Source organism: Macrotis lagotis, chromosome 3 (genome assembly GCF_037893015.1).
Source record: "Macrotis lagotis isolate mMagLag1 chromosome 3, bilby.v1.9.chrom.fasta, whole genome shotgun sequence".
Taxonomy (NCBI): Eukaryota; Metazoa; Chordata; class Mammalia; order Peramelemorphia; family Peramelidae; genus Macrotis; species Macrotis lagotis.
In genome coordinates this window covers 19,462,945-19,487,743 of record NC_133660.1, presented here as the reverse complement: position 1 = coordinate 19,487,743, position 24,799 = coordinate 19,462,945, and the positions used below count along the sequence as shown (strand labels likewise).

Genomic DNA, 24,799 nt, shown 5'->3' with positions numbered 1-24,799 from the left:
AGAGAGTGTGTGGCCTCAATGGGAGAGGGTGGGCCAGTGAGGGACTGGGGTCTGAGGGCGACAGCTGGCAGACAGGGGTCCAGCCGAAGCTCATTCATTAGGGATTGAGGGCCAATATGGGCAGGGCACCAAGCCTGGGCTACGCTTTGGATCCTCCCAGTACACCTGGGAAGTTGTTTCCTCCCATATTACAGATTGGGAAACTGAGAAAAGTCAGGTAGCTCCTAAGTGCAGTCTTTCTGACTCTAAGCTTAGGATTCCAGATTCTGGGCCACCTAGGTGTGCCTGTCTAGTTAAGTTCTGGGGTTAGAAAGAAAGCATCCCACCCACCAACAAAAGCAAAAACATCTCCAGGCCTCCCCCTTTAGAAGCCCCCCTCCAGTCCACAGAGGAAACCACAGGAACACACAGGATAGTTTGGGGACAGTCCCCGAGGGGTGGGTAAGAAGGGCCCTCCTTTGGGGGGGGGGGTCGAACCTTCTCTTGAAGGGAGCCAGAGATGCCATGTTTCCAAGCGCATATGTTTGGGGCTGGGGATGGAAGGTCTTATTTGTGGATCAGTCAGGAAGCCACGTCACTAGATCCAAGAGTAATTGTGGGAGAACATGGTGTAAAAAGACTGATAGAGGGGGGGAAACTAGGTAATGAACTGGACCTAGAAACAACAGGGAGCCACCAGAGTCTGTCAAATAGGGAAAGGGGTGATATGATCAGACCTGGACTTTAGGACAATCACTGTTGTGGCTGAACTAAATGGATAGGGGCCTGAAGAGAGGGGAGACTTGAGGCAGGTATTCCCCCTCCCCACCCAGCAACTATTGCAATAGTCCAGGTGGGAGAAGATGACGCTTTGCCCCAGGATGGAAGCAGTGTCAGAGAAGAGGAGAGATCATAAGAAAGATATAGAAAAAGAGGGGAGGGAAAGCATCCTTCCAGGGCAGTCTAGACCATGCAAGGGAGGCTAAGCCCAGACTAAGAAGGGGAGTCTGGGGTGTCCTTGGCCTGCAGAGGCCAGGAAGAATTGAGGAGGAAGAAGACTAGAGAAGTCTTAGCTCATCCCAAGTCTTTGCTTTCTTCTCCCTTTCCTGACTCTTGCAGTTAAAGATGGAAAGATCTGGGAGAGGAGGTGGAGGAGGAGGAGGCAGGAATGCAGGAGGGGGCTCCGGTGTCAGCAGAAGTGGCCTTTATCCTCAGGCCCAGCAATCTCCGTGTCCACACTACCCCCCACCCACCAGCACTCCTGTCTGCCAAACCGGGGCCGCCGTGGAAATCCAGGAGCTAGCCTCAAAACGGGTAGACATCCAGAAGAAGAGATTCTACCTCGACGTCAAGCAGAGTCCCCGGGGCAGGTTCCTGAAGATTGCTGAGGTCTGGATAGGGAGGGGCCGGCAGGACAACATCCGCAAGAGCAAGCTGACTCTCTCGCTGTCTGTGGCCGCGGAGCTGAAGGAATGCCTGGGGGACTTCATTGAGCACTATGCCCACCTGGGCCTGAAAGCCCATCGGTCAGAGCACGGCCACGACCGAGAGCATGATGCCAGGAGACGGCCACAATCCTCAGCACCATCCCCTCCAGCCTCCGTGGTTTCTGAGGAGCACCCCCACAGTGTGCTCAAGACAGACTACATCGAGAGAGACAATAGGAAGTACTACCTAGACCTGAAGGAAAACCAACGGGGCCGTTTCCTCAGAATTCGGCAGACCCTGACCCGAGGCTCCGGAGGGATGGGTTACTTTGGGCACACCCTGGGCCAAGAGCAGACCATCGTCCTTCCGGCCCAGGGAATGATAGAGTTCAGGGATGCCTTGGTCCAGCTCATTGAAGACTATGGTGACAGTGACCTCGAAGAACCACACAGAGGAGGGGAAGAGGAGCCCCTGGAGCTACCGGAGGGGACGTCCTTCAGGGTGGACAACAAGAGGTTCTACTTTGATGTGGGCTCCAACCGCTATGGCGTTTTCCTGAAGGTAAGTGAGGTGAGACCCCCTTACCGTAACACCATTACTGTTCCCTACAAAGCTTGGACACGGTTTGGGGAAAATTTTATCAAGTATGAAGAGGAGATGAGGAGAATTTGCAGCAGCCAAAAAGAACAGAGAATGGATGTCAGAAGGGACAGTGGTGAAGAGCAAGAAGGTCTCGACTAGAGGACCAATGAACTGTCTGTCTGTCCTCCAGCTGTCGTGATTTGGAGAAGCCTTCCTTCCTTTGGGGCCCCCCCCTTGCCCATTACACCTCCCATCCCTCCACTTTGGGGAATCTGCGTAGAACCCAGGAGAGCCTCCTGGAGAGGTCCTGGGAGAATTCCAGCCTTCCCAAAGCTGTGTCTTTGGCAGCTCCAGGCAGGTCATCTGACCTTTAGTTTAGAGGCAAGGCTTACCTTGATTGCACTATTTCTCATCCTAAGAAGACATGTGAGCCTGCTCTGGAAGGCTGGGCTTTCTACCTGACCAACTTCCCCAAAGGAGAATTGAGGGAAATAGGATAAAGCATAGGGAATTTGCCACCAGAACAAAACTGGACTGCCTAGAGTCTGCATTGATGCTTATGAGCAAGTAGAAGTCTTTAAATATCTCATTGCCTACTGAGTCTTAAATGTTCATACTACACAAGGGGAGAAGTCTTGGGAGCCATCTAGCTCCTTAGGAAGCTACCATTGGATGAGTTAGGATGCCACAGTATCATTTTGGGGTCATTGTGCCCTTGTCACCCACCACTGCAAAGCCATGGGGGAAGGGGAACCAGTGATCCCAAGCTGCTGGAGCCCAGCCCAGGAATCAGGCCCAGGATGGCCTTCTATGGGTCTGTGTAAGATGAAATCGATATTTTTAATGATTTTCCAAATTTCAGTAATAATTTTTATCGCCCTTTTGGGGGGTGGGGGCCATGCCACCCCGTGGCTTTGTGGTGGAAATGTAGGCATTGAGTATTTTCTGCTGCCCTTAGCTGATGGTTTCAGTGACCAGTAAAAATATAATTTCTAGGCTTCTCCTTAGAAAGAGCAGTTAACCACTTAGCAGATAGATGCAGAGATCTCTCCATGCTTCTAGACTCGAGTAGCACCTTTGTGATTTCTGCTGATGAGGCTGTCTCAACACTTCCAATGGAACGTGTCCTCCACAGGCTGGCTATGTCCAGAAAAAGCATTTCCCCAGACTGTACCATGATGGGAGAAGGTTATTTAAAGCTTGCTTGTAGGCACATTTCAAAGCAAAAAATGAGGTGCTTTTTGTAACCCTTCAAAAGGTTTTCTCAACGGAAGTTTTACCCTTTTATCAATTTTTAATATTAATTTTGAGAAAACCCCAGCAATTTTTTGTCCCCCAATTATTTTTTTTTCCCAACAAGTGAGCACACAATACATGTGTGCCCTGACCAGCTTTCTTTTCATTGAATGAGATGTCATCCCTCCAGCTGCATTTTCTTGTGAATGAAATGATTGCCCTTCATCTAGGCTTTATTCTCTCCCACATGGTCTGAGAGCCAAACACTGCCTTCAGTCCCCAGAATCAGCTCTCCCAGTCTTGGTGAGAGCTCCTTACAGGGATTGAAGACAGGATGTTGCCCTTAGCATATGTGGTTTTTAAAAATCTAAAATATTTTAACAAAAAAAGTTTTGCACTAAAGTTGCCCCAGAATGCACTTCAATATGTTTGATCAGAAAATATCACGATTCTGACAGAAACAGGAGAATCAAGAGGGTGATGGTTCCTTTCCGCAACCCGGTAGCACTTCGGGTCACCAGACCTCGGGGACATATAGGGTCTGTGGCAAAGGGACTGTCACTGGACCTTCTGGATCTCTTGGAAGCTGTTGAAAATGAGGAGGTAACAGTTGTAGCCCCTTGAGCTCCTGATGCACGTGGTGGGGCTTCAAGGAGCAAGGCTGTTTTCAAGAAGCCGCAAATGTGAGTAAAACGATTCCGAGGCTTTGCTTCACGTCCAGGGCTGTACACCCGGAGCCCCAGCCCAGTGAGGCCCCACGCCGCTGCTGCCAGGATGACGGCCTTGTCCAATTGCAGCCCCCCAATACTGGCAGGGCCCACCCTGGTGGGAGGCCTGGCCCGACGGGCATGCCTCCCTGAAGTTGTCTCTTTCAGTGTTCCAGTCTAAAGTGTGTGGCGTCACTCGGTAGTAAATGCTTCCTCTCTTGGTTTTCATTAGTCTGATACAGAGGAAGTGTCTGTGCACCAATGCAATGCTTGTGATCAGTGTTCGTGTTGGCATCATTTTGCACCAGGTTTTTTTTTTAGGGTAATCATATAATGAATTAGTTGAGCAAATAACATTCCAACATGGATACATCCTGTACAAGGAAAAAAGTCATCTGAGAGCTTTCAGTTAGACTGATGAGTTTCAACTGTTGTGGTCTAGTAATAGCCAACCTATTGAATATTCTGTAAACTAAATAATGTGTGTAACTATTTAATCCCTTTCTTTCTTTTTCCCGTAATTTATTCTTCATTGAAAAATGAAGGGAAGTGGTGTTTTTAAAAGGAAGACACCCAAGAAGTCACTAGCCATAGGCTGACTCAGAATTTTGATACCAGGGCACCTCCCTATTGCCAGGTATCTCTGAAAATAAGCTATTACGTTGGCATGTGCAATACACATTTTATTCGTTGTCATTTATCATTTTGACATGGAGTTGTACAAAAGAAGGGGAACCCCTGCCTTGAAGACACTTAATTCTAAAGGTGCCTAGGCACAAAAGCGCATTTCTGTTTGGAATCTGCTGCATTTACTCTTTTTCAAAACCAAAACTACTTGTTCTGTGCAGACCGAAAGCACTTGATATTTGCACATTGGAATCCAAGGAGGAAAAGTCCAAATGTAAGAACGTAAACTTAGAGGGTTAATTCCTCTCCACCTATGGTCTGGAGGCTGCTGAGGGAGCTGCCTTGCCGTAGCCTGGGGAGGTGGGGGGGGGGGGTCCCAATTTCAGCTGGGTTGCAAATCTTCGGCATTATTTAAACCCCCAATCATCTCCATGTTCCTTAAACTTGAGTAAAAAAAACTTTAGCGTATTTGCACTAAAGAACATGGCCAAAAATTAAAATCTAAGCTAGGACAGGGTGGAGAAGAGATTGGTTCTTTGGGAGAATTTCCCCTTCAAGCCCCCACCTCAATTTTAAATGTCTGCCCTTTCACTTATTGAATGATTTCATAAGATGATGCACTTTACCTTTTGTATATAATGTGTACATTGCTGCTACCTGATGAATGGAATGTGCTTTGGTAGAACTATCTAGTCCAGTGTCTTTTTAGAGTGTTCTTTTGCATGTAGATGTTTTCTTAGCGCTATTGTAATCACTTGAGCCCAGTGAATTGGTATCATAGAGAAGGGCAGAAAAAAAAAGAAAATTACAAACAAATCTCAATTATTTACATTGAATTTGAAAGTAGGCTTAGTATCTGTATTCATAAAGGCTCAGAACCAATAAAAAAAGTAATTCTTACTTGGTTTAGTAATATAACATTGCTCATTTAGAATTCCCCCAAATTCATTTTGGTGGATTTCTCTAAGCCGTCCTAGTGTTAACGCTCATGCCAAGTCAGGTTGGCCTTCTCTCCCTCTTGGGGGGAATATACAAAGTCCTTGACAGTGTTCTTTTTGACTGTAACTGGAGGGGATTGCCCCCAGGAAGGTATGCTGGGCTCTGTTGGAGTCTTAAGGTTTATCAGCAAAGCCTGGCACTGTCCAAAAAATAGTGACCCAGTGGACTGAAGTCCTTTTGGGTCATATTCAGGAAGTGCAGAAACACAGCTAAGATTGGCCAAAATCATTGCATGCTCTTTCTGAATCGGCACAAGTTGGACCTTGCCTCAAAGCCCAATGCTGGGGAATACCCCAGGACCCCCTTTCATTCTGATATCTGTGTGAGATGTACGGCTAAAAAATGGGACGAATGTTACTTAACAGCTAGGTATACTTCCAAGAACGAAGCAGTATTTCTTCCTGGCTTTTGATCAAAGGGGCGCGCCATGCCAACATTTGTTATATGTGAGTGTGTATATAAATACATATTGATGACTAGGCATACGATTTTAAACTATATTTCTAGGTGTTTATATTGTAGTTTTGCAAATTTTTCAGCGAAACAATCAATTTAGCTGAGCTGCACAATTTAAAGATGAGGGAAGAAAACCTCTTAGAGATACTTAGTTTTAAAAAAACAGCTTTATATCACTAAAGGTCATGCATCTATTATTTGCCATCTCTTTTCAAATTCTTTTGTAGTTCATTTGTAATCTGGGGGGAGGGGGGAATAAGACTCCTTTGGGGATTTGGAAAAGGAACCTGGTGGTTTTCTAAAAAAAAAAAAAAGTTTTTAGTGAGTTTTTTTAACCTAATCTCTACATATCTTTCATAGGAAATACAGTTTTAAAACCCTTTTCCTAGCTTTATAAATGAGGGTTTACTGTAGCTCCCCATCCTGTTCCAAGTCTGTCTTTATATGCCAAAAAACTGTGAGTATTTGGCAGGATAAAAATCACTTCAAGATACAAAATAAACCAGAATTTTAAACTGGGCTTCATACCCACAAAATTCAACCAACTCATAAAATTCTGTTACCCTTTTGTCACTGCCAGAACAAAATAATTGCACCCTGTTTTCAAAGTGTATTTACTCATTACTTGAATATGCAAAGGAAAAATCAAAGGGGCTGTAGGGACACAGAATGCAGCCCAGTTTGTGGATTGGAAGGAGATATCATGGAAAGACTGTCGGAGCTTGAGAGGACCATGGACAAGGGTTGTGCTGACGGGCTCTGGTCCTAGAGCACTTCTGATTATATTAGTGTAGGGTAGGGGGAGGGGAGGTGCCCTGGTCCATCACCAACATCTATCTTCTGACCTGATTCCCACATCTTTCACTCAGATTACGTGATCCATAATTCTTCCTCCTCCATTGACAGAACTCTGTTGCCATCCAGCTCATTCAGTCATATCCATCTTAGATGCGCTAGCTTCTGTTATGTAGTTGAAATGTAGCCACAATGCTGACCCTATTTTCACTGCACTTTTGCACATAAGTGACATTGACTGTACAGATTCCCTAAGAAGTTTTCAAAATTAAAACATACATACATAGAAAAGTACATAGGAACAGATCCTATATAAATCAATACCAGAGTCTTGCATTCTGCTCCATTTCGAAGTTCTAGAATTACCCATGCACCATGTTCTGTTATCACCCCTCAGAGAATGGCTGTATCCTAGAGAACTTGTGGATCCCTGTTTTTGGCCTCTTTACACAATCAGCCTATTCTCTGAGCTTAACATCATGCAAGAGGCTCTTTGTTTTTATCACTGAGAAGACTAAATCATAATTGTCTTTCATCTTTAGCAGAAGACCCTACCACATTGAAAAGCAAGCATCAAAAAAACAAATTAAGATGACTACTAAGAAAAAGCTTCTTTGTAGTTCAGTTATTTCAATCCAAGTCTTTGTGAACCCACTTGGGGTTTTCTTGGCAAAGGTACTGGAGTGGTTGACCATTTCCTTCTTCAGCTCATTTGACGGATGAGTAGACAGGGTGAAGTGACTTGCCCAGGGTCATATAGCTAGGAAGTATTTGAGGCCAGATTTGAACTCAGAAAAATGAGTCTTCCTAACTCCAGGTCCAGCACTTTAATGAAGCCTTTAAATATTACTTTTTTATTTTTTAGCATTTCTATCAAACTAATGCATTTGCTAGCACTTTAAGGTATACAGAGCACTTTACTCACAAAAACCTATAATGCTTGTCAGGCTACAAGTATTACTAACCCCATTTTCAGATGAGAAAACAGCTCTAGGAAGGTAAGGGACCAAGCAATAGGTCACCCAAGAAGTGAGAATCTGAGGCTGGCCCTAAACTCAAATCCCCTCCTAACTCCAAACTTAGCCCACTTCCTGCTAGACTTTGCTAACTGCCAGTGTTTGACAGTTATATATAGTTAAGAGTTTCCACTTGGGTCTAGCAAATCAATACTTCGATATCTCCCTCAGAACAGAGGGCCTAGAATTTGTTTTCTTTTTTAAATGACTTTCTAATGTATCATCTCTGACCTCTCGCAGATATGAGGCACCAGAAGATATTGCTTTAGGTTGACTTGTCTGAGCTCATCCATCTCAGTAGCATCTCTTCAGTTTCTAAAGAACTCAGCCTCTTGTTACCAAGACTTGAGGAAGGTCTGGAACTCTTCAGGAGATCTTTGCCAAAGTGACCATGGGAGAGAGGATGAAAGGGCATCCAAATTCCACAAAAATCAATCAAGTTCTTTGTCATTTAAAGGCAGGAAATAAATGTGTGGGGTTCGTTTGGTTTTTTAAGATGTTGAAATAATGTGCTTCTGCAGTGGGGAGCAAGATTTCCTTTTCTGTGCATTACTGGGGCAGCCTATTGACTTTGGCCAACCTGAGAAGAGGCAGAACTTCTAGGGGTGGGGATGTGTTGGACCTCACCTGAACCATTCACTTCTGAGCACTGAAGTTTAAGAAAAATATTGGAAAGCTGAAGTGTCCAGAACTGGGGACCATGACAGGGAAGGGCCTGAGTCCATGTCAAGTGAGCTGAAGAAACCCTATGTCTTTATAGCCTGGAAAAGAGAAAGAGCAGGAAGGACGTGAAGGCTGAATCCAGGTATGATCTGTGTGGCAGGGATGAAATTTGTTTGAACTGGTATAACTGAAGAGAACCAGGAGCCAGGGAGGGGACGTTGAGGCTGTATAGCAGGACAGACCTAATCTGAGAGCTGTCCAAAAGGAGGAAATAGACTAGCTCAGAAGGTGGTGAGCTCCTCATCCTCCCAAGTCTTTAATCAGACACTGGACAGCTGCTTGCCAGTACGTTACAGTGCCAATTCCTTTTGTGTATGGGTTGGACTAGATGGTCACTGATGTCCCTTCACTCTCTCTGATTCTGTATATGTATGCTTCTCCATTGTGGAAAGGATTGTTTTAAAGAAGAAAGATTCACTTTCCAGGGAAAAAAATGCTGCTTCAATCTAGTCCAACAAACTTTCTGGGAATGTTTTCTTTCTCAGTTTGGACCAGTCTCTAATAGTGATAAATCTGGGAGACATTTATTTTCTTCTTTCTTGTAGTACTTATTTTCACAAAAAAGAATCATTCCTGTTGGCTAGCATGAGCATTGATCTCTGCAGGTGTTAGTCAATAGGGTATCTACTTAACCCCGAGGATTAAGTCTGCTATGCCTAAGGACTTATAAAGGGAAGGACAGGCTTTACTGGGAGTTTTGTTATTATATCAATGTGAATCAAGCTTTGCTATAGTTTTTCATGTTCTCTGAAAAGGCACAAATATAGAGATAATGGCCCAAAATAAGTTTGTCTGATATTTAGGACCAAAGCTTGTCAAAGGAGAAGACTGGAAGGAAATTACCTCTCTGGTCTTTTTATTGGAATAGTAGCATAAATCTAACATTTTTAGTTTGGTGCTTTTTGGTTGTGGCTGCCAAAAATAAAGGAGACACTGAGAGTTTTAAGGGAGACAGAGTTTCAGGATTAGGGAAGCAACCAAATGACTATCTTCTGACCTGATCATATCACATCTGGGGGCAGTAATTTTTTTAAATTTATTTTTATTAAAGATATTTCCCCCCCAATCTTACTTCCCTCCCCCCACCCCACCCCCACAGAAAGCAATCTGTCAGTCTCTACTTTGCCTCCATTTTGCACACTGATCCAAATCAAGTGTGATGAGAGAGAAACTACATCCCCAAGGAAGAGACAAGAAGTCTAAGAGGTAACAAAATCAGACAACAAGATATCTGGGGGGGTTTTTTTTCCTAAATTAAAGGGAATAGTCCTTGAACCTTGCTCAAACTCCACAGCTCCTTATCTGGACACAGATGGCAGTCTCCTTTGCAGACAGCCCAAAATTGTTCCCGAATGTTGCACTGATGGAATGAGCGAGTCCTTCAGGGTTGAACATCACCCCCATGTTGCTGTTAGGGTATACAATGTTTTTCTGGTTCTGCTCATCTCACTCAGCATCAGTTCATGCAAATCTCTCCAGGCTTCCCTGAAATCCCGTCCCTCCTGGTTTCTAATAGAACAATAGTGTTCCATGACATACATATACCACAGTTTGCTAAGCCATTCTCCAATTGAAGGACATTTACTTGATTTCCAATTCTTTGCCACCACAAACAGGGCTTCTATGAGTATTTTTGTACAAGTGATGTTTTTGCCCTTTTTCCTCATCTCTTCAGGGTATAGACCCAGTAGTGGTATTGCTGGGTCAAAGGGTATGCAGATTTTTGTTGCCCTTTGGGCATAGTTCCAAATAGCTCTCCAGAAAGGTTGGATGAGTTCACAGCTCCACCAACAGTGTAATAGTATCCCAGATTTCCCACAACCCTTCCAACAATGCTCATTATCCTTTCTGGTCATATTGGCCAGTCTGAGAGGTGTGAGGTGATACCTCAGAGAAGCTTTAATTTGCATTTCTCTAATAATTAATAATTTAGAGAAATTTTTCATATGGCTATGGATTGCTTTGGTCTCATCTGTAAATTGCCTTTGCATATCCTTTGACCATTTGTCAATTGGGGAATGGCTTTTTGTTTTAAAAATATGGCTCAGTTCTCTGTATATTTTAGAAATGAGTCCTTTGTCAGAATCATTAGTTGTAAAGATTGTTTCCCAATTTACTACATTTCTTTTGATCTTGGTTACAGTGGTTTTATCTGTGCAAAAGCTTTTTAATTTAATGTAATCTAAATCATCTAGTTGGTTTTTGGTGATGTTCTCCAACTCTTCCTTAGTCATAAACTTGGGGGCAATAATTTGTACAGAGTATTAATAGTCTGGAGAGGGTCCATAGGAGAGCAGTCAGGATGGTCAAGAGCTTTTGTGGGTTTTTTTGTATTTCTCCCTACTCTCCTTGTATCATTCAGTTATTTTGGGAATCAGTCCCCCTGTTCAATTGATGCCCTCCTTGATTTCATTGTCCATCTGACTCCCTTCCCTTCTTCTTATACTTAGAGACCAGACCAACATCCTTAGCAGACCAAGCAGGCTTTTTTTTTTTTGGTAACATTTACAGAATCCCCCTGGAATATGGTATTTCTTTTTCAAACCAAAGACCTTACCACATCTTGGTGAAAGAAAACCCTAGTCATACAGAAGACATACATGTCAGAGCAACCCTCTGACAGCCATTTACCTCTCAACGACATTTCCAGAATACGTTGTTCCTTTTACTCAAAAAACTGTTTTCTTCCATTCAATCCCTTCACTCTTATCAGTGCTGAACATTCTCTTCCATCCTTTCTTTTTGAAATCTATCCAAATGAATGGTTTTAAAGCTGGCAGCAAAGCATCCCTTTCAGGCTCTTGGGAATTGCCATGAATTTGTAATGTTCTAGCCAAGTCTTTTTAATTTTATACTCACATTTCTCCTCTGCCTCTTGTGAGCTCCTCTAGTCTCCCACCCCTTTCTCGGGTCAGGATTCTTCCCCTTGCCATCTGCAATTGTAAGACAGGTCTCTTCCTCTTCTCCTGCATAACTACTCAGTTCTGAGAGTAGGAACAGTTGTAATGGACATTGGTTCAAGTGAGAGAATAGATTTAAAGCATTTTGCCAACTTTAAAGAACTTCATGTAACCATAATTGTTCTCATGGTGGAATCATCAAGATGTCAGAAATTGAGTCTTCATTTAATACTTTGACTCTTGACATCTCACATGACTCCAGGGTCACCACTTTTGAAAGGACCAGTCAGTTTAAAAAGCTGAGTCCAATGCACTCCTTAGAGCCCCACATGAGAGGGTAAGAAATAGACCCTGTTTTCTATAAAGGCATAGGTAGATTCCATTTACATTTTACTCTCTCATGAAATTCTCTTTCTTTCCTTAACATTTCTATTTCAAAAACATAGTGTTGTCTAAAAAAAAAACATAGTGTTGGCATGTTCTTTGGATCTAGCTACTAGAAATTATATTCCAATAGTTCAGTGTTCCTTGCTGGCAGTGGTTGTGTGGGTGGGTATTTTCCTGGTGAATCAGCTGACCAAATGAATAAATCTCCATTTATCCATGAAAATGTGACATAAGAGTATATTCATGAACTCTCCCAGCCCTGGCCAACCACTTAGTATTTACATCACCCTCCCTATTCCAAGTTACTAAATGATGTCTTTGAGTTTAATGGACACTTCAACATACCTTCACAGAGCAGTTATTCCCTCTCTCAAGAATATGGAGATTTAAGATTAAAGGACCAGGATGCACCAACCATTTCCTAGCTTGTCTTGACTGTTGATGCTTATGGGTGGTTTTCAGCTATTTTGTTCACATAGAAAAACCCTTCTTTGAGTAGGATTTGTCTTTTTTTTAGCTTTGGAGTTTGATTCACTGAGATAGGTGCAGAAACACATGATGTGTAGTCTCATTCATTTAACAGTTGGGCTTTGTTATGGTAAAATGAAAGACCACCTGACTGATTTCTTAGTTGATTGGAATGAAAAAAGAAGGAAGCTAGAGGGAAACCTTTCACCTTCAAAAACTTCAAAGGAGACATGACTCACATGTCTTGTTGAGAGTAATGAAAGGGACTTCCAAAGTGGAGCCTCATCTTCATCCCATTGAAGGCATCATTTTGTGTCCCTTAGTAGAGCCTTCTGGCCAGGTATAGACATAAGAGGGTATCTCAGAAGTCCCTTCTAATTCTGTGGTCTGCGATTCTTTTAAAAGAGCTTATCTCCTTGGCAGGAAGCATGGCCTAGTGGAGCTAGCCTTTGAGTTGGCATAAGAGGACCTGGGTTCCATTCCTGGCAGTACCTGTGTGACCTTGGGTAAGTTATTTAGCCCTTCCAAGGCTCAGTTTCTTTAGCAGTACAGTTAGGGTCATGAATCCATAGGCTTTCAAGTCCCTTTGAGCTTGAGATGGGTGATTTTCAGTTTTCTCTTTTTTTTTCCAGTGGTAATAACAAAGTGGAAATGTTTAATAGAGGTGTGGCAATTCAGATGAAAACCCTGGGGACTTTTTGTTTGCAAAGACCCACATGGGTGGACCTTGTTGGATTGGGGAACTAGACTATAAAATGAAGCAGGATCGAACCAGGGCCTTTTCTGCTCAGTAGAGGCTTGGTTTGCCACTTTTCCTTCAATGCTACTATAATTTGATTTCTCCCAAAAAAGCGGGAAGTGATTTGGTTCCCCAAGTCTGTCTTCAATGTTTGGTACTTTGCAGGTCTGTTGCTCTAGTGATTGGGTGTCTTCAGCAGACCTTAAGTGGGCTATGGACCAATCTTGCAATTGCCTTAATTGTACTCAAGGCCTATTCCCTTTGTTCTTTCTCTTATTAACCTCCTTTGCTTTTATCCAGAATTCCTGTTATGAATTGGTACCTTTTACCCATCTTGGGCCAGTTCTTAAATCCAGGACCCTGCTAAACCTCCCCAAGAAGGCAGAAGACCAAGTCGGGAACTCCTCAAACAGAGAAGCCTTTGGCCTATAGCTTTGTCATCTGAAGAGTGAGGGAGGTTTTCTTTTTGAAACCCAAACACTTAGGGTTGAGCCTCTTTGTTTTTAACATTCCTTTAGACATACTGGGGGTCTCTGCTCAAATGTGTAGAATAAAGAGATCTGCTCAGGGCAGTAATTCCTAGTGGTTCATTCATAGTTCTTAAGAAATCTTTTTTCATTTCTTCGATCATATACATTGTGTACACATCAGTACATACCTATAGAAACATGACTAACCCAAGGATATCGCTCAGTGGTGTTTCATCCATAATGCCCCCCCTTTTTTTTATTTCCACTTTGGACAGGAAGTCCCTCTGGTCTTGACCTTGGGACAAGCTGCCTTTACCCAGCCTGAAGGCTGCCTACCATTGTTGTAGACTAACAGCTGCAGCACAATTCTTTTTTAAAATTTTTTTAAATTAATTTATTTTTCTAACTATGTGCAAAGATAGTTTTCAACATTCATTTTTTCCATAAGATTTTGAGTTCCATATTTTTCTCCCTCCCTTCTCTCCTTGATAGTAAGTAATCTTGATATAGATTATACCTAGTCATGTTGTGAAAGAAGAATCAGAACAAAAGGGAACAAAACTCATGAGAGGACAAAAAAACCATAAAGCATAAAGTAAATTTTTAAAATAAAATATAGTCTGCTTCAGTTGCATTCAGACTCCATAGTTCTTTCTCCAGATGTGGATGGGATTTTCCATCACAAGTGTGAGGCATAATCTTTTTATCCTGTTTTTTAATTATATAATTTTTTTTTGTTTTCCAATTACATACAATGATAGTTTCTACCAACCTTTTTTTTTGACAAGTATTTGAGTTTTACAATTTTACCCCTCCTTTCCTTTCTTCCCTTCTCCCCACAAGAGAAGGCAATCCGATATAAGCTTCACTTTTGCATCCATGATAAGTTTAGATCAAAGTTGAACTTGTAAGAGAAGAATCAAATCCAAAAGGAGGAAAGAAAACATTAGAGATAGTATAATTACTTAATAATAATACAGCTTTTAAAAATTGAAGATAATAAGCTTTGGTCTTCATTTAAACTCCACAGTTCCTTCTTTTTATACAGGTGGTATTCTCCATCACAAATCCCCTAAAATTGTCCTGATTATTGTACTGATGGAATGAGCAAGTCTATCATGGTTGATTATCACCCATGTTGTTGTTAGTATATATTATGTTCTTCTAGTTCTGCTCATCTCACTCAGCATCAGTTCATGCAAGTCTTCCCAGGCTTTTCTGAAGTCCCATCCCTCATAATTTCTTATAAAACAAATATGTATATATGTATGGAACACATACATATACCACAATTGATCAGCTATTCCCCAATTGATGGGCATCCCATGAGGCATAATTCTTAATGGATTCTCTCTTCTGCCAGTCAGAAATGTTATTTAGCCCACAAGTTTAAGTTGGAACTGTTTCCCTGGTAACTATCCAGCCCCCTAGTACTTAGCCTAGTGACTATCATATAGGTGCTGAGACTTGTCTCCTAGACACCAGGTGCTCCCAATGAGTTCCAGTAGTCCATTCTCCTGGAGTCCCCAGATCTTAGAGTAAGTCTGGGAGTGTCTTCTCTTTCAATGACCTTTGACTCCCACTCAGTTGTTCTGAATTCAACCCCATCCTTGATAGTTTCTCTCTCAGTTTACATTCCATTCATGTACTGTGGATATATTCCTCCACCTAAATGTGATTTATGACTACAAAGCAACTCCACTTCATAAATAAAATTTGTCTACAGTGCAAGGAGATAGGATTCTGACTTAGATGTCATTAGGATGAAGAATTCCGTGGGCCTTTCTCTCTGGGCACTTCCCTTCTCTGAATCATTCTGAAATACTTAAGTGGACATGGGATCTCATAAGGAAAGATATTCTCTTCCACCTAGATACCATGCACACAGTATGATTGGGCCTAGGTTAGAGATGGGATGGCTATTTGACTCAAGACTATTTGTGATCTAGAAGAAGTTGGTAGATTCTCAAGGATTTAAGAGTTCTGTTAATAATTTAATAGTCCTTTCTACATTCTTCCACAATTCTTTCTTGAATCAGATGCCTCTGTGGAAAGTAGACTGCTCAAGCTTTGCATAGAAGTTTTTATCAATTCACCAAAAAAAAATTCATTTGGGGCAGCTAGGTGGCACAGTAGATAGAGCACTGGCCTTGGAGTCAGGAGTACCTGAGTTCAAATCCAGCCTCAGACACTTAATAATTACCTGGCTGTGTGGCCTTGGGCAAGCCACTTAACCCCATTGCTTTGAAAAAAAAATTCATTTTCTAGTATCATCAAACAGCATGCTCCCCAATCCAAGCAGAATCTTCGGGACTTTCCCTATAATGTTTCATGTTTGGAAAGCCCTGGCAACATTGTGGTCACTAGGGACCTGACCACATTCTCCTCACTTGACTTTGACACCCAAGTTTTCCACAGAAGCAGCAAAATGGAGCCATCATTATTAAATTCAATCCCTCTGGCCTTGACCTTGGGATAAGCTGCCTTCACCCAGTCCCTTATGGGACTTCATTTGATGACATTCACCATCTTTCTCCTTCTGTTTTATCCAGTATTTCAAAGTAATATTCCTCTTTGGACATTGAAAAAGCACTGAGTACATACTCCATGAATTCTTTAAGAAAATTATTATCAAATTTCTTTAAAACAGTCACTGAAATGAGAGGCAGCAATGAGGTGTATCCTATAGATACTGACCTCAAAGAAGGTGTGACCATGGACAAGTCACTTCCCTGCAAGGGTAGAGGGAATTCTTCTGTATGAAACCACAAGTCTGCTCCAAAATCTACAAATTGTTGAAAATTCTTTCTGGTTTTTCAAAGACACTACAAATCTTTTTTTAGCTTTTTTGAAGAGATAGATATTTTGGTCTTTTTTCCTTTTGATGCTCTTTCTTGATTGATGTACTTTTCAAATTCATTTTCCTTTGGTTGCAAAGAAAACTCTCTTTAAGTTCAAAGATCTTGACTGAAAGGGACCTTAGAAGTTATCTAGTCAAACCCCTTCACTTTACATGGAGAGAAACTGAGGCCCAGAAGGATGATTTGACCAAAGGTAGGTGGATAGGCAGTACTGGAAACCAGGCCCCCTCCCACCCACCTTGACCAGCTTATTAGTGCACCATGTTCCTGGCCCCAAGCTACCTAGCCATTCAGAGTATGCCATGAGTCAAGGGTCATTCAGGAGTTTGAGCAAGATCCATCTGCTGGACACTACTAATACACACTCCATGAAACCTATGAATCCCCACTCCCAAAGGGATATTTTTAAATGCAGAAAATCCATAGACTAACAAGGGAAATCAATGATATTGAAATAATTATCAAAATGGTTAGGAAAGTAGTTTTCAGATCCTCTGCAACTCAGTGCAGAGTCTTCACTGAGTTCCCTATGCCAAGGAAGCCACCAGTCCAATCCACAGTTTGTAAATTAAATGACTCAAATCTGAACAGGAAATTGAAAATAATACTTTACATACATTTTCATTGTTTTTCAGAGCTTTCTCACCTATTTTATTTCTGTGGTATAGCAAGTGACTTTGGAATCAGAGGACCTGATTTCAAATCCTGACTCCAAAACCTTATTGGTAAGCAAAGCCAAAAGCAAGCCTCAGGATCATTGAGAAAGGTAAACAATGAAATCCTTTGCCTTCCCACACACACATTAACAGGGTTTTAAGTGGACTAGGCAGATGCCAGTTAGCACTCCTCTTTCCTCTTTGGTTTGGCCCTGGAATGTGATTGGAGATTCTTATCTCTAGCTTCTCTTCTCTCCATCCATTAGGAAGTTGTCTGAGCAGCCTAGAACTTCTCAGACTCAAGAGAAAGTTGTTTCCCTGCTGTCTGCCTAGGATCCCAATCTAAGAGGAGCCAGGTCTGCCAAGTAACAGCCAATATAGCCTCTTGTTGAACCTCAACAAGAGGCTATATTGGCTCATTCTTCCACATCTGCCTTTCTGCCCACCCATAGCTTCTACACCATGAGTGCCCCCACTTTGGAAAGTCAGTCCATGCATGACCCATTTTTGACTCCAGAATCTTCATCTTATCCTTTCCTTCCCTGGACAGATCCTGGGCTACATCCCTTGACCTCCTTGACTTTTACTATAACTGAATGTCTTGGGCCAGACCACTAGTTTCTCCCACTCTGCTTCAGGCTCTATAGCCTCCAAATCTCATCCCTTGTCCTTCCTTCCCTGTTGTCCCCACTTGTTTTTGCCCTTACCAATCCTGGTTTGCTACTTTACCCCTCCCCAAGTCTCATCTAGGAGCATCTTGGAGCTGGTCTCCAAGTTCTTCAGGCCAAATTCACTTCAAGGCTGCACAGACATTTTATAAAGCACATACTTTCACATTAACACTGTGCTAAAAACTGGGGAACACAGGTACAGGAATGACTGTCCTTGTTCTGGGGAAATTTAGACTCACATACATTATAACTTTTTCCCATTCTTAAATCATTAAAGTTAGGACAAATGAGTGTTATATGAAAACAAAAGATAATAAAAATGTCATTTAAAAATAAGTTAATAATGTATATATTAACATGGAATAATGTATTAATAATTAAAATGTCATTTAAAAATAAATAGATTAGGTCTTGTTTCTTATGAAGTACAAGATGGTACCTTAAAGTCTTTTCCGGCTCTCAACCCATGACATCATGATATCCTTGAGTCTGACCCTTGCAAATAAGGAAACAGAGGCCTGAGGAGGTTTGAATGACTGGTTGTTTGCTCACTGGTAGGAGAAAGACTGGAATTGACCTCACTCAAGGCGGGACACCAAGGCAACCACCAAGATTCATCTGTATCTGAAAGGTTTTTGCTATCTGTGGATAGGTGGTGCAAGGGTCAGTGCACAGTCCTTGGAACTCACACCATTCTTAACATTGTTAGTTAGGCTTCCAAGGATGCATAATCAATCTCAAAGCATAATTAAGAACCTAAGTAGGATATGACAAGCATTGTGCTGAGTGATAAGACAGAGACAGCCACCAAACAACTCCTGACCTCAGGAGTTCCCACCCAATGAGCAGCCTATATACATAGAAATATATAGAGAGAGAAAAAAAGAATAACGGCCACCAAAGACCCTGGCAAACCCTATCTACAAGGTTTTTCTAGCCACACTACATACCAGCATCAATTATAGTTGCCTTTTTCCAACATAAAGAAAATGCCAAGGAAATTTACTAAAGAAGTATTTACATTGTGTCTTCAAGCCTATTAGAATCAGATGGGGGATAAAATGGGGGAGGGGTGTTGCATGCTCCCTAATGGTGTTCAACATTGTCATCAAGGACATTCAACTCAGTGAAGATGAAAGAGACACTTGCATGAGTTCTTATCTCAGAACTAGCTTAGGAATAATGTGCTAACTGTATCAAGACCAGAAACCCAACAGAGCCTTCCATGTGAGACTTGTAGTCACTCAATAGAGTTTGAGCAAAATAGGCACATAGGAAAAACCAAGTGATTGAAAAGTGCTTCCCAAATATGAAATGCTCTAAAATGGACATCCCATAGAGCTTGTGTCTGGGGCAAATGCTGAAAATGAACGAGAAGACCCAGGATCTAAGAGAAGAGAAGAACAGGTAGAATTGTCTTTGATGCATTGCTATATATTTTTTTAAAGACCCCCAAGATTTCCCTGAAACAAAAGCCCATCTTTTGAATACCAATGTTTTTTCAGTGACAGATAAGTCATGAAATCCTTCCCTTTCCAAAAATATTGAAGTTGACAATCATCCAAAGGGGCCTGAAGATGCACATGGGGTATGTCTCCAAATAGCATCATATTACAAACTAGGCATCATGCAAAAACAAAAAGTGCGTCATTGGAATGATGAATCACCAGGAAAAGAGATGGATGTGTTACTACCCATAACAGACATCCACACACCATCTTGGTCTCCAGGCAACATCATAAAAACTCAAGGAATGACCCCAGCATATTACCTGGACTTCTGTGGCAGATTCATGGTTGTAGACAAGAGTTGTCCTGGATGATTGGAAAGAGAACCCACATGGATAGATTCACAAATCTGTTATGGAAGAAGTGGACAAGAGAAGTGGAATAGGCTAGTCTACAGTCAGGGCTTTTTAAAGTCTGCCTTTGACAATTTTGTGTTATCCTTAATTTTCATTTACTTCCCCATACATTGTGTGCATACCATTTCAACTTGTTCACTTCCACTAATGCTGACACCCATCCATTACACACTGCATAGACATTGACAGTCAGCTGCATGGGTTTCTCTACAGTCTCATTGTGCCTCCTTCCACATTTACATCTCTTTAACAGAAAGTAGAAGAAACCTGAATAGTACAATTAGGAGAGTATCTGTGATCTTTCCTTCCCTAAGTAGGGGCATAATCTCCAGAATGGCCAAGAGCCACTGGAACTTCATCCATTGGAGCCAGCTCTGTCTGTAGCCAGGAAGGAGGCAGAGCCCTAAAGAGAACAGACTGGGGTAGAACTCTAGTCACAAAAGCAATAGAGTTTGACATCACTGGCATTCCTGTTGTTTGTAGACAAACAGCTTAGGACAATTCCAGTTTCAGAGGTGCATCACTTTCTATTCCTGTGGGTTTTCTAAATATTTTATTTTTTCTTCCAATTACATTAAAAAAAACTTTTTAACATTCATTTTTTAAAATTCAGAGCTTCAGTTTCTCCCTCACACCCGTCTTCATTAATTGAAAAGGCAAACAGTTTGATATAGATTATACGTGTGCATATCTTACAAAACTTATTTCCATATTAGTTATGTTGCCATCACTGTTTTTTTAAAGTTCATTGGCCAACCAGGCCACCAGCTAAAGAGATACTGCTGATCTCCAGTTTGTTAGTACCTGTCTTATAATAATTAAACAACATAGTTTGTGCATCTAAAATAATGTGTGATCACATGAGTTTGATAGCCAAAATATGGGTAGCTGGTGGTATGTGTGTATATGTATCTATATACATGTGTAATACATTTATTAAGCACCAGGCTAAGTGCTGGATTGCATGGACTCAGAAATACAAATTAGTCAATTAAATTCCAGAAAATCGTTCATGAAAAGATGCCCCATATCAGTTGCAGAAAGGTTTTTGAAAATTTTCCCATCCTAATAGTGGCCATTTCTTGCATTCACTGTGCTCCAAAGGACTTGGGAAACAGTATGCTGTTGGTCGATTAACTTAGTACTCTCTTACTACTTGGGATGTTTTAATGGTGACCCTTTATTTATCTTTCCTGTCAGTGGCCTAGGCTTGAATTTGACTTAGGCTCTGTGGATAGATTTCAAGAGGTTTTGTGAAGTTGGGTGGGAAAAACTTAAATTTTCATTTACACTTACTTCTTGATTGTAATTTATAAATTTAAAAACATGATTCTGAGAAATAGTCCATAGGCTAAACCAAAGGGGTCCAACACATATGAAGGGTGAAGGAGCCTACTTGTGATCCTCACAGGGCTCCCCTTCCTTGGGTTGATGACTAAAGGACACTTCACAGCAGCCCTGGAAAGCAGATCTTGCGATCCAGCCACCTAGAGAGAGAGGAGTTACACAAAAAATCAACATACATGGCAAATGGCAACATATAGTGGGTCTTTCACAAGAGTCATCAGTAAGTGTGCCTTTACAAAGAACTAAGACATTGATGACTTCTTTTTTTAAGTTCTTACAGAGAAGATGGGGTTTAAAGGGACTAAAGAAATCCTCTACTCTGCCATAAACAGTTGGTATTACCATGAATACATAGGTGAGAGAGAGCACTGAACATAAATTCATCAAGGATTTTCTCACATCTAACCAGGAATGAGCAGCCCTTTAGCTAGTTTCTCCACTCAGTGAATATATACATTCATTTTTTAAAAACTTTTAAAAAAATACAATCATGGGTAAGAGGAAGAGAAAATAAATATTTGTTAATATTTTAATTATAAGACATAACCCCAATTCTCAACTTGATGAGTATCAGAACTTTAGCAAAATAATCATTAATAAAATTTTCTCAAACACCTTTGAAAGCTAAGATGTTCTTTCTCCCTGCTTTAATCAATTTCCCAATATTCCCTTTATGACTATCAGAATCCCTAGCAAAATCTATAAAAGTGAATTTAATTCTGAATATTATAGTCTTCATCAGAATATAAATATCACTCATCCTTTCTTCCCCTTGAGATCAGTGGCTATGTAATATTTTATTAGCCAAGTAAGATTCCCCACTTCATTTTAGCCTTCCAAGATAGGAAACTAATGGTTCTCTTGAGCATAACAGTGGAAGAGCCAGGCTCCACTGTGGTTAATCATCCAAAGTGGAAGACAGCTTGTCTCCAAACATGGCAAACGCCTCTCCCAAATAAGCACCATGAATGCTTTCCCTATGCAAGTAAGACTGCCCTTTCTCTGCTTTAGAAGACTGTTGAGAAATCTTTGGTTCTCTTAGATGTGAGTATCCCTCCACCAGCCTTCCTGTGCCTTAGTCCACAGGTGAGTTGGGGGTGCTCAAGAAGCTTATCAAGGGTGTGAGAAATAACTCTTACATGATAAAATGAATCCATCTTCTTCTGCACAGGCTCAGGTTACAGCCCACCAGCTAGGGATTTTCTTATCCTCAGTACCATCTTCTAAATGTCATTAGGATTCAGTAGTATGAGATTCTTTTCTTAACTGTTGTTCCTGTTTGAATTTGGTTTCCCTAAGTTCCTAGCATTATTGCCCAGGCCCATTCTATTATATCCTGATTTCCTTTGTGATGGTTATAATTACTCTTCAGGCTGGGAGGCACTACTTTTACTGTTCTAATTGTATCCAACTATTACACTTCATAAAACAAAAAAAATTGACTTCTCGATAGCATCAGGCCCATTTTTTCCCTTTTATGGAATCATCTCTCATGACTTCTCTCCTTGACTGTCAGAACCTTCCGTTCTGGTCCCTCTTCTCTCCAGTCCTTTGTTCATAAAGCCACCCAACCAATCTTTCTAATGCACCTTTCTAGTCACATCCCTCCCCATGGACAAGAATATTCAATACAAATTCCTCTGTTTAGCCTTTAAGGCACCATAACTATGACCAATTTTTCCCAGCTTGATTTCTCTCGTAACCCAATCATTCATCCTGGATGGTAGCTGACCAAATTCCAAGCTAGTCTCTGATTATCTCCTGACTCAGTGCAAGGCATGCTCCATGAGGGACACTATCTCCATGTCTCCATCTGTTAATGTAAGCAGTCTTCTGATCCCTGTAGGACTGGCTTCAATTCTATCCTGTCTCTGAAGCCTGCCCTTTGTCCTTCCCCCAATTTCACCCTACCCCCCCAAAAAAATAAGCTCTGCCCTCTTTGCATCTGTCATACCTTTGTTGTGTCCTCAGACTGAGGTCAAAAACTATATTTGTTCATCTTTGCAGTCAAAGCACTCAGTACCTGGCAGTCATTCTTGGTATGCTTGCCACCACATATTGATTCTGCTCATGGAAAGGAGAGAGCCCCTTGCTATGTTCTAGGCAAGGGTTCCTGTGGATCCTTTCCCACCACATAATAATCATTAGGCCAGTGTTTTGGAGCCTACAGACCTCCACCTTGCCCTCTTCCCTGTCAGAAATCCACAGTTAAGAGTCATGCCCAGGGGCAGCTAGGTGGCACAGTGGATAAAGCACTGGCCCTGGAGTCAGGACTACCTGGGTTCAAATCCACTTAATAATTACCTATTGGGCAAGCCACTTAACCCCATTTGCCTTGCAAAATCCTTAAAAAAAAAAAGAGTCATGCCCATATACTTTCTCTTTGCAGAACACTTAAGAGAGTGCCCATAATAATTCTATGAGAAAGAGACTTTTCATTTTTGGCTTCTTCCCCAATTTCTAAGATTCATTCATATGGAGAGTTCCCACACAGTGACATTTAGCATTTCCTTTGTTCCTATTCTGGAGGCTTGATTCCCTAATGTCCTGTGATGTTCACTGCCCTACTATATTCTTGTGGTAACTTTCCACTGACTGTATCTATGTAAGTGCTTTTAATAACCAGTGTTTTCAAAACCACATTGATTTGATTTCCCTTTTTAGGAATGAGCTTTTAGAGTTGAGTGTCTGACCCTGCATATATAACCTTATTTATTGCATCTATTCCGCTAAGGGAATAAAAAAGAGGAAGGGGGGAAGCAAACAGGTTTAATGAATAATCAGAATGCTAAAAGTTGGCTAACTGTAAGCCATTATGAAAACAGAGGTCTTTCATGAGACTCTTCTAGGGTCCCTATGTCAAAATATTCAAGAAACTTGCCAAATAGCTTTTAATGATGCTTTTTAGGCTAACGAATGCAGGAGTTAAATTAGGAATTGAATAATAATCATAATAGTAAAGATCTTTAAATGTAATGAAAACTGTTACTTTTTGAAAGTTGTAATTATTATCTGGAAATTATCATATGCTAGATTTGTGAAACTGTAATTTAGTGATGTTTTTAAAAATGTGTAAACGAACTAAGAAATGTAGCGTCAGCACTGCAGCACCTTGGTTAAGGAATGTGTAATCATCATGCCTGTAATTGTCCCTCTTGTCTCATCTCACTTCCCCTTGAGTCACACTGACCAAACAGCCATTCAGGGACAGCCCTTGTGCATGTGTGTGTCTGTCTGTTTCTGGGTGCTGCTGCCAGTCTGGAGCCTGGAGTCTCTTTCCTTCTCCAGACCCTGAAATACTGCACAGCCCTTTGCTAGTAGCACCCAGATGGCCTTCCCTTTGTATATGTCTTTCCCCTCCCTTCACTCTCATCCCAGTTTTTCAGCATTTGATTTGGGAAATATTTAAAATCCATTCACATATGAAAATCTTGTGAATAGTCTCTTGCCAGTGTCTGAAGCACTTGCTGGGAAGAGAACACCCAAACAGAAACTGAGTGGTTGGTAATCAATCAGCCTCAGTTTAACCCAAACTTTGAATCCTTTAAGCCCTTAGGCAAGGAAAATCCAGTCAACAACCAAAGAAATAGAGGGACCCCAGTAGGCATTAGAGAAGTCTGAAATTATGAATGATAAGCTTTGCTTTTTACAGAGTAGGAAAGGACCAGTCTAGATCTTTAAAATAGGGAGATTGATGCAGTCTCTTGGGGGGGGGGAGCAGCTACAACTTTACTGTGATACTATAGTAGATGATGCTGAAAACTGGGATCAGTATTGAGTAATTGAGGGTGCCATTGAGATTATGCACAAATCCTTGCAATAAAAAGCATTCGTAGTGCCTGCAATTAGACATTTAATGTCATTTTACTCGGGGCTTTCTCATTTATG

The 24,799-nt window shown here is 41.4% G+C and overlaps 1 protein-coding gene across 8 annotated transcripts in view; it reads left to right on the top strand.

Moving 5' to 3' along the window:
• The window catches only part of PURG (purine rich element binding protein G), a 29,855-nt gene that overhangs the window by 615 nt on the left and 4,441 nt on the right, over nt 1-24,799 (top strand). The window contains exons 2-4 of one of the 8 annotated variants that reach the window (XR_012476830.1): nt 1,099-1,968; nt 12,727-12,809; nt 13,343-13,427. Coding sequence is in view for 5 of the 8 variants with exons in the window: in XM_074228280.1 (XP_074084381.1) it covers nt 1,105-2,148 (1,044 nt within the window). In the remaining 3 variants the exon portion in view is untranslated. The other 7 variants (XR_012476829.1, XR_012476831.1, XM_074228282.1 and 4 more) reach the window with 7 other exon arrangements.